At 47.7% G+C, this 12,460-nt stretch overlaps 2 protein-coding genes across 2 annotated transcripts in view; one reads left to right on the forward strand and one right to left on the reverse strand.

Annotated features, from left to right (window-relative positions):
- Positions 1–620: 620 nt before the first annotated feature.
- T265_14892 (hypothetical protein) overlaps positions 621–12,460 on the forward strand; it is a gene marked incomplete at both ends in the record, with an annotated part of 14,042 nt that continues 2,202 nt past the window's right edge. The window contains 5 exons of the mRNA XM_009175705.1: positions 621–847; positions 1,989–2,344; positions 4,183–4,695; positions 6,411–6,563; positions 9,566–9,724. Of these exons, the coding sequence (XP_009173969.1) occupies positions 622–847; positions 1,989–2,344; positions 4,183–4,695; positions 6,411–6,563; positions 9,566–9,724 (1,407 nt within the window). The remainder of the gene's footprint in view (positions 848–1,988; positions 2,345–4,182; positions 4,696–6,410; positions 6,564–9,565; positions 9,725–12,460) is intronic.
- Positions 8,808–9,149, reverse strand: T265_09587 (hypothetical protein; the record flags this gene model as incomplete). Its single annotated transcript, XM_009175696.1, has 1 exon — positions 8,808–9,149. One exon carries the CDS (start codon positions 9,147–9,149, stop codon positions 8,808–8,810), a length of 342 nt encoding a protein of 113 aa, XP_009173960.1.

Raw genomic sequence — 12,460 nt, forward strand, 5'->3', positions numbered from 1 at the left:
GACAGACTCCTCAAGTCGGGGGGCAAAACCATCAAACACGGTAACCACCGTGAGGTAATAGTACAAAACAAGAGGAATCAGGGGGTCAGTGTCCAAGGTCCATGTTAGGATGACTAGTGGTTCTAAAGGTTCCAGTCTTGTCGAGTTGTGCGCCAAACCACCATGAATGAGAAACAACACACAGTGTGATATTGGTCAGTTTGTTAGCACTTTACTGTTTCTAAGGTGTCCTCGTTTCCGCCGAGGTTTGCTCCCATTGCCGAGATACTACAAGCGGCCTCTGTTGGTTACCTTTTTTTGTGAGTTCAACTGTGGCATACAACCCTAACTAGCCGGTTTATATAGTTTGACACCCAATTTTGATTCACGGTGGTCGTAAATACTCGTGATGTACATGCGCACTGCTGTCGATTCCCAGAAAGGATAAACAGCTCTGCGGTACTTCTCACCTTTTTCAGCGCGGATCACCTTTCAATGTATCCCTGTAGTGAGATTCCCACAACCAGGGGTTGTTACTTTACCCGCGTTGCTCTTGACACAGCTAGTTTCAGACTGTTTTACTCCTGATTTTTGCGTTGAGCATTTTGTGTGCACTCAAATCATGTTGTTCTTCCTACGCTCAGCATTATCGACGGCGTTGATGTGCGGATTCCTGAAGGGGTTAGCACTTCACGGCCATCTGGGCGTCCCAAAAAACGATTGACCGAACAACATCTTAGAACCCGTGCCAACGTCTACCGCGCCCTGGGTCAGTTCGGACTGAATTTACTCCAGCGCGGAGGTGAATGCATCAAAGAAAACCCCAAATTGCTGAATCGTAAACGGGATGTGGCTTTCTCTGATCAAGGTACATTGCGGTTCTATCCATCCACACACTCGGCTCACCTTCCCGTTCTGCCAGTCATTTTTATCTCTCATTTGTTTATTCAATTTATCATCTCATAAGGTTCATGCCGGGCACATGTATGGATACTGGTCGCCATTCATCTTTGTCCGTAAGACCACAGTCACGGAGAGCATAGTCTAGTCTTGTTGTACTCCGGATCTGATAAGCTTACTTTGTCATTTCGCTGTCGGATCACCGTTTGTCCGCCGATGGCCAATCAGTCCAGTAAGAACAGCGCAATCACTAATACAGTCGATGCTAGTTCCGCTCAACGGTCCTTGCACGCGTCAGTCCTCTGCCGCTTTTATCCCCCAGGTTTCCGTTAATATTCAGTTGGCCGGATCGAAGCTGCTTCGGAATTCTATTCCGCTCCACCCGAACGGCATTGCTCAGTCCCACTAAATGGGGTCATGGGCTTACCCTTGGATAAATTGTGGGCCGTGATAATTGACTTTTTGAGTTGATTTAATTTTCTTGAAGAGTGAGGAAACAAGAAACACGCTTGTTTTGTCTCCAGCGGGCCGTGATAGCGTTAATTCTGTATCTCCTCCCGTGGTACGTACCGCACCGAGGAGTCTTTCTGTTAGCTACTTATTTTATTTAAGTAACTGAAATAACTTCCTGCTTTTATACCGTCTTCGTCTTGTCTTCTTCCGTCCGTCTTCTTCTGAACAAATCATTCTTTTGTCGTACTGTCTTGCGATAAATGTTTTTTTCTTACTGAGCCGTGAAGAGAATGACCGTTTAACGCCTTGAGTACTTGTTTCGCTAGGCTGATGGTTCCCAGCGAGCGCAAAACGGCTGATCAGGGCTTCATCCCTCACTCCCCCCGTTTATGAGGTGTGTCCCAACCACAAATTAGCCGATCACTGCCTATTCATTGACAGAAGGACGAGCATAAATGCGCAAGTCTATTCACATTCTAAGATTAATCAAAGTCTCCAGATTGAATTCACCAGTCTTGTCAAAAGCTCGCCTTTTAAGAACCGGTTTTTCGTCCGGCTTTTTGTCCTCATGTGCGTTTCTGTCATCGATCGTCTTATTGTTATACCTTGTGGAACAGTCGTTCCGGATAATGTTCCACATGTGTCTTTCTCTGCAGCAAAGGATTTCGGCTCGATGTTTCAACTGAGCCTCCGTTCATTCCTTCGACAACTTGTGGAGTCAGATCTGAGTGAGGCTGGTTCCTCCACTCTGTCGGCAGACACCGACAACACGGAAGACAGTCGGTCACCAGCCCCTCCTACTTCAGTAGAGGTCTACGTGGACATGCTGGCTACCTGTCCGACAACGTACGAAAGCGCTGTACCCGTGTTCCGTATGATATCACATTGTCTCAACCAGGCTGAACAATACTACACCATCAGTGAACACTGTTCAGATGCGGTTGCCTTGGGACAGCAGCGAAGCAAAGCGTATCTGTTGATGTCTGGTTTCGAATCGTCCGAGGCCAGGCAGGTCAGTCGTTGTTTGATACCTCTTCAGAACACCTACGCAGCAGTTCATTATAAACGTTCTCTCTTGTAACACAATATGACGTTCCGCATGTTTGCCACAACTCCCTACAATTGGCTGTGTGCTTCACGGTACACCCTCCTTGCCCGTCTCCATGGATGACACGAGGTTTTTCAGAGTTACCTACAATCCCTCCCCACCCTACACTCTGAACTTTGCTCTATTTTCTAGATGACCAAATGATCAACTCTCTTTTTATTGACTACATGGCTACTGAAAAGAATTTGACGCTTTAAAATTCAGTAGGGTTAAACAGCATGGGTACATTCTACGGGTGTAACTGTTGCATCCACTGCACACCGTCTAGTCCGCCAGCCTGGCCGATTCGATCGCAGCTGGGAACTGAAGTATACCGATCACCCACCGTAATACTAATAATACACTAATAATAGTAGTTCAGCTGTGACATCCTTTCGATACCCAACAGCCATACCACCCAAAGAAACAACTGTCACTCCCAAGCCTAGACAGAAGCAGTCGAGATGCCCGGGTTGGGTTCGAATCACATACCGTATGGTTCGCGCCAATGAGCTGTCACACACCTCGCTAGCCTTGATGGTAATGGGACCAAATATCTTGCCTCTTTGAATAATACATTAAGAAGACACCGATTGCGGGCTACCAACCCAATCTAATAAGCAATCGGCTTACGACTTAAGTAGCCAAGACGACAGCCAGTCAGTCCCTGTACCTCAGACAGAAGTCTACTCTCCTCATTTCTAATCAAACCGTCAGCGCGGAGGTGAATGCATCAAAGAAAACCCCAAATTGCTGAATCGTAAACGGGATGTGGTTTTCTCTGACCAAGGTACATTGCGGTTCTATCCATCCATACACTCGGCTCACCTTCCCGCTCTGCCAGTCATTTTTATCTCTCATTTGTTTATTCAATTTATCACCTCATAAGGTTCATGCCGGGCACACGTATGGATACTAGTCGTCATTCATCTTTGTCCGTAAGACCACAGTCACGGAGAGCATAGTCTAGTCTTGTTGTACTCCGGATCTGATAAGCTTACTTTGTCATTTCGCTGTCGGATCACCGTTTGTCCGCCGATGGCCAATCAGTCCAGTAAGAACAGCGCAATCACTAATACAGTCGATGCTAGTTCCGCTCAACGGTCCTTGCACGCGTCAGTCCTCTGCCGCTTTTATCCCCCAGGTTTCCGTTAATATTCAGTTGGCCGGATCGAAGCTGCTTCGGAATTCTATTCCGCTCCACCCGAACGGCATTGCTCAGTCCCACTAAATGGGGTCATGGGCTTACCCTTGGATAAATTGTGGGCCGTGATAATTGACTTTTTGAGTTGATTTAATTTTCTTGAAGAGTGAGGAAACAAGAAACACGCTTGTTTTGTCTCCAGCGGGCCGTGATAGCGTTAATTCTGTATCTCCTCCCGTGGTACGTACCGCACCGAGGAGTCTTTCTGTTAGCTACTTATTTTATTTAAGTAACTGAAATAACTTCCTGCTTTTATACCGTCTTCTTCCGTCCGTCTTCTTCTGAACAAATCATTCTTTTGTCGTACTGTCTTGCGATAAATGTTTTTTTCTTACTGAGCCGTGAAGAGAATGACCGTTTAACGCCTTGAGTACTTGTTTCGCTAGGCTGATGGTTCCCAGCGAGCGCAAAACGGCTGATCAGGGCTTCATCCCTCACTCCCCCCGTTTATGAGGTGTGTCCCAACCACAAATTAGCCGATCACTGCCTATTCATTGACAGAAGGACGAGCATAAATGCGCAAGTCTATTCACATTCTAGGATTACTCAAAGTCTCCAGATTGAATTCACCAGTCTTGTCAAAAGCTCGCCTTTTAAGAACCGGTTTTTCGTCCGGCTTTTTGTCCTCATGTGCGTTTCTGTCATCGATCGTCTTATTGTTATACCTTGTGGAACAGTCGTTCCGGATAATGTTCCACATGTGTCTTTCTCTGCAGCAAAGGATTTCGGCTCGATGTTTCAACTGAGCCTCCGTTCATTCCTTCGACAACTTGTGGAGTCAGATCTGAGTGAGGCTGGTTCCTCCACTCTGTCGGCAGACACCGACAACACGGAAGACAGTCGGTCACCAGCCCCTCCTACTTCAGTAGAGGTCTACGTGGACATGCTGGCTACCTGTCCGACAACGTACGAAAGCGCTGTACCCGTGTTCCGTATGATATCACATTGTCTCAACCAGGCTGAACAATACTACACCATCAGTGAACACTGTTCAGATGCGGTTGCCTTGGGACAGCAGCGAAGCAAAGCGTATCTGTTGATGTCTGGTTTCGAATCGTCCGAGGCCAGGCAGGTCAGTCGTTGTTTGATACCTCTTCAGAACACCTACGCAGCAGTTCATTATAAACGTTCTCTCTTGTAACACAATATGACGTTCCGCATGTTTGCCACAACTCCCTACAATTGGCTGTGTGCTTCACGGTACACCCTCCTTGCCCGTCTCCATGGATGACACGAGGTTTTTCAGAGTTACCTACAATCCCTCCCCACCCACATTCTGAACTTTGCTCTATTTTCTAGATGACCAAATGATCAACTCTCTTTTTATTGACTACATGGCTACTGAAAAGAATTTGACGCTTTAAAATTCAGTAGGGTTAAACAGCATGGGTACATTCTACGGGTGTAACTGTTGCATCCACTGCACACCGTCTAGTCCGCCAGCCTGGCCGATTCGATCGCAGCTGGGAACTGAAGTATACCGATCACCCACCGTAATACTAATAATACACTAATAATAATAGGTTAGCTGTGACATCCTTTCGATACCCAACAGCCATACCACCCAAAGAAACAACTGTCACTCCCAAGCCTAGACAGAAGCAGTCGAGATGCCCGGGTTGGGTTCGAATCACATACCGTATGGTTCGCGCCAATGAGCTGTCACACACCTCGCTAGCCTTGATGGTAATGGGACCAAATATCTTGCCTCTTTGAATAATACATTAAGAAGACACCGATTGCGGGCTACCAACCCAATCTAATAAGCAATCGGCTTACGACTTAAGTAGCCAAGACGACAGCCAGTCAGTCCCTGTACCTCAGACAGAAGTCTACTCTCCTCATTTCTAATCAAACCGTAAGATTTCGAGAAGTACACTCGTTTGCAAATCAATTTGGTTTTCACCAATGACCCAACTGAATCTCCCGTTTGTGGTATTCTACAACTGAATGTGCTACACACAGGCCGCCTCATGTTTCAGTTAGCACGATATTCGAGATACCGTATTTTCATTTCATAAAGGAAACTACTCACAAGGTTGCTGAGAACTCTTCGACAGCCCATGGCCGGTTTCGCTCTTCTTGGGGCTCATAGGCGCATTCTTGAACCCAAATTGCACGAAATGAGCGAATCGCACCCATTTGCATTCCAATTTGATTTTGACGGGAACCCAGTTGAATCACTCGTTTGTGATGTCGAAGAGCTTTCAGCAACCTTATAAGTAGTTATTGCGTCCACACATGTATCGCGATATCTCGAATATCGTGCCAACTGGAACATGAGGTGGCCTGGTGCAGCACATTCAGTTGCCTAAAAACATCGCAAATGAGAGATTCAGTCTCTTGTCAAAACCACCTTGGTATGCAGATGAGTGTATCTCGTGAACTGTGGTGTATTTGCGTTCAACATTGGATGAACTGGTTGCGTCGCTTAACTACTGGTGAGTTGACAGTAGAGCAAATCCGCTTTCGTTATCTTAAGCTAGACGATAGGTTGCGTCTACTCAGTACGGGCTGACTAAATCCGGGCTGCGCACAACGTGCGTGGCAAGTATGAATGATTCGAAGTTGACACCTGTTCAACAACGTGCCGGTGAGATTAGCTGAACGAAGGCAACCAGGTACCTGAGCGTGTGCGGTATGATTGGTTGAATGTGTGAACAGGCAAAAGGTCCATACTGAATGCGCCACACTGGCAAACCACAAGATATTGAATATGTCTCTGACGTTCTTTTTGTGGCTTCTTCTTACTCTAAGTGCTGTATTCCTGCTTCTCCCCTGTTCCAGTGTTGCATGCACAAACGACGAGTGGATGTGCTGGAGACCATTCTTCGTCCTCTGAGCCGAAAACACTATCTCATGCTTTGTCGACAGCTGATGTTCGAACTGGCTGAAGCCCTAACTACGATGAGGGATTTGAAGCAACGAGCTTATGAGGAGGTGAGTCGTCTTCGTTCGTCGACAGTTGTAAATCGTGCGGGTTAGAATGCCATCACATGTGTGCCCCGCACCCTTCAGTTCAAAAGCTGATCGTTTTCTCACCAAGTCCATTTTGTAATAGATACATGTATCACCTGAGCATTGTCCAGATCGATTGAATCAGTCTTGGGTAAGGCGTAAGCATAACTCATCCTGGTGTAGTGAGATGTTCAATTCTTGAGGCGTAAGCATAACTCATCCTGGTGTAGTGGGATATTCACTTTTTGATGTAACGGTACTTTCCTCAGCTTAGTTCTCGGTCTGAGCCTCACAAGCTAGCGTTCACGTCAAAACCACCAAAGGTGCACAGTATTAACGCTCAAAACAAAGTCAGGAACACTTGTACAGCGCTTTATATATATAGCGTAGACAGCAACAACTTTCGGGAAATTCTGACGCGTTCTGGATGCGCCGTTGGCAACCGGCATTTGGCCAATACTGGGTCATGATTGGCTGTTGGGTCCAGACTTCCGACCAATCAGATCTCGGCTTGATGCCGGACCGGCAAGCGTCCCAAATTCTTGGCCAATCTTGCGTGGGATGGACTTCTCGGCCGTAGTAGCACCTGAGTGCGAGCGGTGAAGAGGGATCCGTGTGGAGTCTAACACTTTTACCGGCTTTTTATGTGTCATTTGCCATCCGGACGATTCGCTCGTGCTCTACGCACCGAAACAAAGTTGAGCTGTTTATATTTCCCTCTTTCTAATGCTCAGACCGACCGTCTTGGCATCAAATTAGTTTGTGTCAGGTCTGCATTGTTTGAGTTTGTCCCGATCACAATTGGGGCCTTAACTACACGATTTGGACTGAGGTAATCAAGCACCGCGCGGTGGTTAGCACCGCATCATCATCATCATCAACGACAGCATGACATCAGTGCTCAACACCAATGCTTCACTGCCGTACAGCCAGCACCGCAAGCTACGACGGCCCGCTGATGTGGTACAGGTACCGAATTACGGTCCATCCCTCACTCATCGTGGCCCAATCTAGGAGGTGAAAGATGGTTCAGTCGGTGTGACGTGAATTTGCTGACCGGAAGGTCCGTGGTTCGAACCCGACCGCTGCATCTCGGCTTCCCCTGTCTAGGCTTGGGCAACCTGGCGTTATCCGAGCCCTCGTGCCTTCTTCGGGTGGCATAGCAGCTAGGCACCAAAAATGTTACAAGTGAACGAATCTAGAGGGTGGGATATGTAATTTTGCAAACGTTGCTTATTGATTAGGTAGCAGTTGACCTGTTAACCGAGCCTTGTAACTGGCTCATAAACGTCTCGTCACCATTCGAGGAAACATCGTGAGCACGTTCCAAGCTCGGCGAGTGTACCAACTGCTGCAGGCTTAACGGCCAATAAACTAACCCAAGTTACCAATATTTCGGCATATTGCTACAAGATGGCCCAAGTGGTTAGAGCGCGAATTTGCTGACCGGAAGGTCCGTGGTTCGAACCCGACCTCTGCCTCTCGACTTCCCCTGTCTAGGCCTGGGCAACCTGGCAGTATCCCAGCCCTCGTGCATCCTTCGTGTGGCATGGCAGCTAGGCACCGAAAGGGTGCTACGGCTGAACGCTTTTTCCTTTCTAGCTACGTTCGGGTGCTGTTGGTGCGATTCCAGGATGGGATTCCCGCTTCTTTTTGTTGGAGATGTTTCAAGACTTCAGGGGAAATAAGTGAACTTCTGTCCCAGCTAGATTGGTTCATTATTTGTGAGAAATTGACAATAGAAAAGCGGAGAGAAACGCCGCAACGTATGCTTGATATCCACTTGGAACAAACGGATAAAAATATCTATAACTTGATGACTTCGTGAACTCAAAGGATAAGGTCATGTTCTTGGGTGAGATGGCCCGAGTGGTTAAAGCGCGAATTTACCGACCGGAATGTCCGTGGTTCGAACCCGACCCCTGCCTCTCGGCTTCCCCTGTCTAGGTTTGGGCAGTACGCTAGCCTTCATGCTTCCTTCGGGTGACATGGCAGCTAGGCACCGGAAGGGTGTTACAGCTGAACGATTTCACTGGACTTTGTTTGTTCAAGTTGGCCACTGTGTGTGGATTTATCCTCTGCACCGCGCCTCTAGGCCTATCATCAAAGTATCCCTCATCTTTTTGTGTTCAACGGTTTTCTCCAGCTATGGGGCCATTAGGACAGCAACTGAAACTTCAGAAATGGAGTCCTCCGAAATTACGGTCGCCAATAGGAAACCGCGGATCAGTCACGCGTGGGACTGATTAGTCCACGGTCACCCACGCGGCACGCGTGACCTGGATGGACTGGATAGAGAAAACCAAGGCCTGGAGGGACTGGATAGAGAAATCCAAGGCCGGGGCTCGATCGAATCAGCCGAGTTACTTTCAGACTCAGTTTTGTGTTGAACTCCTTCAGAACCCCCAAAAAAGAAGTTGAGAAACTATCGCTGTTTTGTCGGAACATGATGAAACGTTTTTTTTCGGTGAAGGGACCCCAACGAAGTCGGTCTTCCGTCGGCTTGATGACTTCGGTACTACTCATAAGGTCGATGGAAACCCCGGTTTCCCCCTTCTTGGGACTCATTAAGCAGTATTCAAATCCTCATTGATAACAGAATGTTTTTTTTACTGCCGGAATGTGTAAAAGGCAGTTCTGTTTAATTTGCTCAATGGACCAGAGTAATTCGATCAGGTTAGCATAGATTACTGGAATGGCTTTACTGGAACACTCTGTTCCCATTTGGTAAAAATTTTGCTTGATTTGATCCTAATCACTGTTGATTTCTAGTGTTAACACCACTCACTCCCTCATATGAACGGAAACACTTAGGTACGCGTGTGTATTCATCCTTCTTGGTAGGTCCCCACCTTTTTGTGGGGACCTCCCCCATCATCAGTTTTAATTCTCATACGTTTGGGCAGACCTGTTACGATATATTTCCGTCATGATGATCAAAACCTCTACACGATCCTTTCACACCTGTCAACACCATCTGCCAGGTTCGCCAGGCCAAAACGGAGTCGGCCCTGCACTATGCTCGAAAAGCCAATTCTCTGGCCAAACGGGCACTCGCTTTCTACCAACAGCTGATCAACTCGTATGCTCGCCCGAACCAACTATGCCACACTCTATCTGAGGATGAGATTCGACCGCTCATGGTGAGTTCGTGACGTTGGTTGGAGTTCGCTTGGTTTCCATAACCAGATTGCCTCCCAAGACAATCGTTTTTTCCCTTCACTATTGTGGTGAATGATTGAGCTATGCCAATCCCCCCCCCCCCCCCCCACTAGACTGGACACTTTCAGGACCAATGGTAGAAAGGGACTTGCTAAGTCCGGTTTATTTTCGATCGGCAGCACTCAGATCTATCTCGACCTTGAGGCATCCGAGCTGACAGTGCAAGTCCACAAAAAACTGAAACGAACGGTATAGGATGAGTTTGTGAGTGGGTTTGAGGTTGGTCATTAAATTCACCTTGTTATCCCTCATGGTCTCATACGGCGCATCATGTGAGATTGCTACTCAAGGACCAGTACTGGCTTGTGTCACTCAACAAACACTATCGGGTAAGCCCACACCGACAGAACGAAGTGATTGGACGCGATGGATAGATTGTGACATATCAACAGCATCTCACGTACAAGTTCCCGTGTAGTTTGCTGTAGGAGTTCACCGTCAGTGGGCGGGCATTCCAAAGAGTAAGCATGCCCACACGTGCAAGTCCAGGTGAAGTAACCGCTCATCCATACTTCCATATAGCCCTTTCGCCTTTTTGCAATTCAATTGTGCTTCTAGTGGTGAGACTAACCTTGCTTGTTGTTTTTCTCAAAGTCGGAATCGAAAGGAGATTCTGGAGGATCGGAGCTGTCTTGATGGTTAGGTCTATATGAACTACATCGCCACGACCGAGTGAAAACGCACTGGGACGATGCCAACTGGTGTGGTAATGGATCAGTTAAAATGCACAATTGTGTGATCTCGTATACCGATGAAAAGCCTGACGACTTTGGTACATGCACTTGATCCGCAGACTACCCCCTTGTTAGACTAAAATGATGGCTAACTGTGTGGTGTAACTTCTCTTCCGTCGCACATGAAAAGCTTCAGGTCGCGGCTTGTTTATGGTCATGCGCGGTCACTTGTTCAAACTACGTCAATCCACTGCCCCTGAACTGTTCACTGAACCGACCTTCGCGGGCTTCATCACTTCTATACTCGGATATTTGGAAGAAAACGTGAAGACTTTGGTTGCTGTGCAGACTCATCTGTATTATTAGAAAGGGCTCACCGATATGTGTGCCGTTGAAGACCTAAAACGCAGGATAACGCGTAAAATCATTCCGATTACTGTCTTTGCATAGCCCTGGGCCCATCACCCTGCATTCTCCAGATCGATAATCAGTTATCCTCATGCAGCTGGACTGTCATTCTACCGGCCGTCCCTAAAAACCGAACACCACATCATTCGGATGGATGTCACGTGCAGGCCACGGACCAAACGAAGGTATTCCCTGATTGGTCAAAATGCCAACCAATCTGGATCGAGCATTTTCAACTCGACGCTTCTCGTCGCCTCACGGACATTCTAGCACGACCCTGTGGAACATTCTGTGATTACCGTATGAATACAGTTGTACTAATCTTCCTCTGTTCCCATAAAGGGCTGTCCGAAGTTACCGTGCCTTTGGGTGGAGCGGAAGACCAAGGGACCGATACAGAGTTGCACGACCGTTCAACAAGTCAAAACACATCGAGAAAGCAAATCTTTGAATGTGTCCTACGTATCGGGCGCGCTACGGGCCGCGTTGCTATGCGATTGTGCGACATCACTTCTGTAGGCGGAGGATCGCATTCATTTCTTTGATCACCGATGAGGTCAGCGCTTTCGCAACAAGCCACGGTCCCCCCTGAAGTGCGCACACTTTGGGGGACCGGATAAAATTGCGCTCTTTTCGGAGGCGCATTGTCTTCGAGGGTATAAACCTCTGCCCCTCTAGTCGCAAACTTCTTTAACGTGATTCTACTTGATATGAATGGAAAAAAAGAACAGCAAGACGCGGTTTGATTGAATCGAATTTCTGAAAAGAAAATGGATCTGGCGTTTTTCGCACTAATCGTTTGGCTGCCCACATTTGGCCATACGTTCGTCCGATAATTTCAATCGCAGATGGATAACATGCATCTGGCCCAATCAACTGCTTGGTCACTTCCGATGCACTCTCGTCTACACTTCCTGGTTCTTCTGAGTGATCTCCGTTGTCCACCCTTTCAATGCAGGTGGTGACGTCGCCTATCACATGAGAATTTATCGTGGGAATGCCTCCGATAGGATCAATGGAACAGTGCTCGGTTGCCTGCTATCGCCTTGACAGTGTTGTACTCCGTAACACTTGCGTGGTACCGCGCTGGGGGAGGTGTGATGTGGCACTGAAAGCTTAAAGGAACTGGCGGATGACGCAGACACTTTGACGCTAAACAAGGACCGGTTGTGCCAGTGTCCATTGTTATACCATGTTTAGGCCGGCTGATGGGTTGTTGCTTGTCTCTGCACGCCTGACTACCAATCTCATTCCCTCGGATTTACATCAGAGCCCAGGAACTAGATTCGGCTCACGCAAACCGTCTGTGGCTCTCTTACTGCGACTAGGTGTCCCGAGGTTAGTTCGGGACCGACGTCCAAATGCGTGGCACTGTTTTCCTCGCCCTAGGACAGCGTTACCGTCACAAAGGACTCTGTAACTGGCGAACGGTATCTTCGAGTGACGCGTAATACAGAACCTCCAGGGTAGGCAAAACAAAGTCGGAGCTGGGTTTCTAAACGGTACTATTAGGGTAAGAGAAATTCACAATTTGTGCAAACCTCGACAGTAGATACGCGTCCAAAACAAACAGTC

Source organism: Opisthorchis viverrini, assembly GCF_000715545.1.
Source record: "Opisthorchis viverrini unplaced genomic scaffold opera_v5_292, whole genome shotgun sequence".
NCBI lineage: Eukaryota > Metazoa > Platyhelminthes > Trematoda > Opisthorchiida > Opisthorchiidae > Opisthorchis > Opisthorchis viverrini.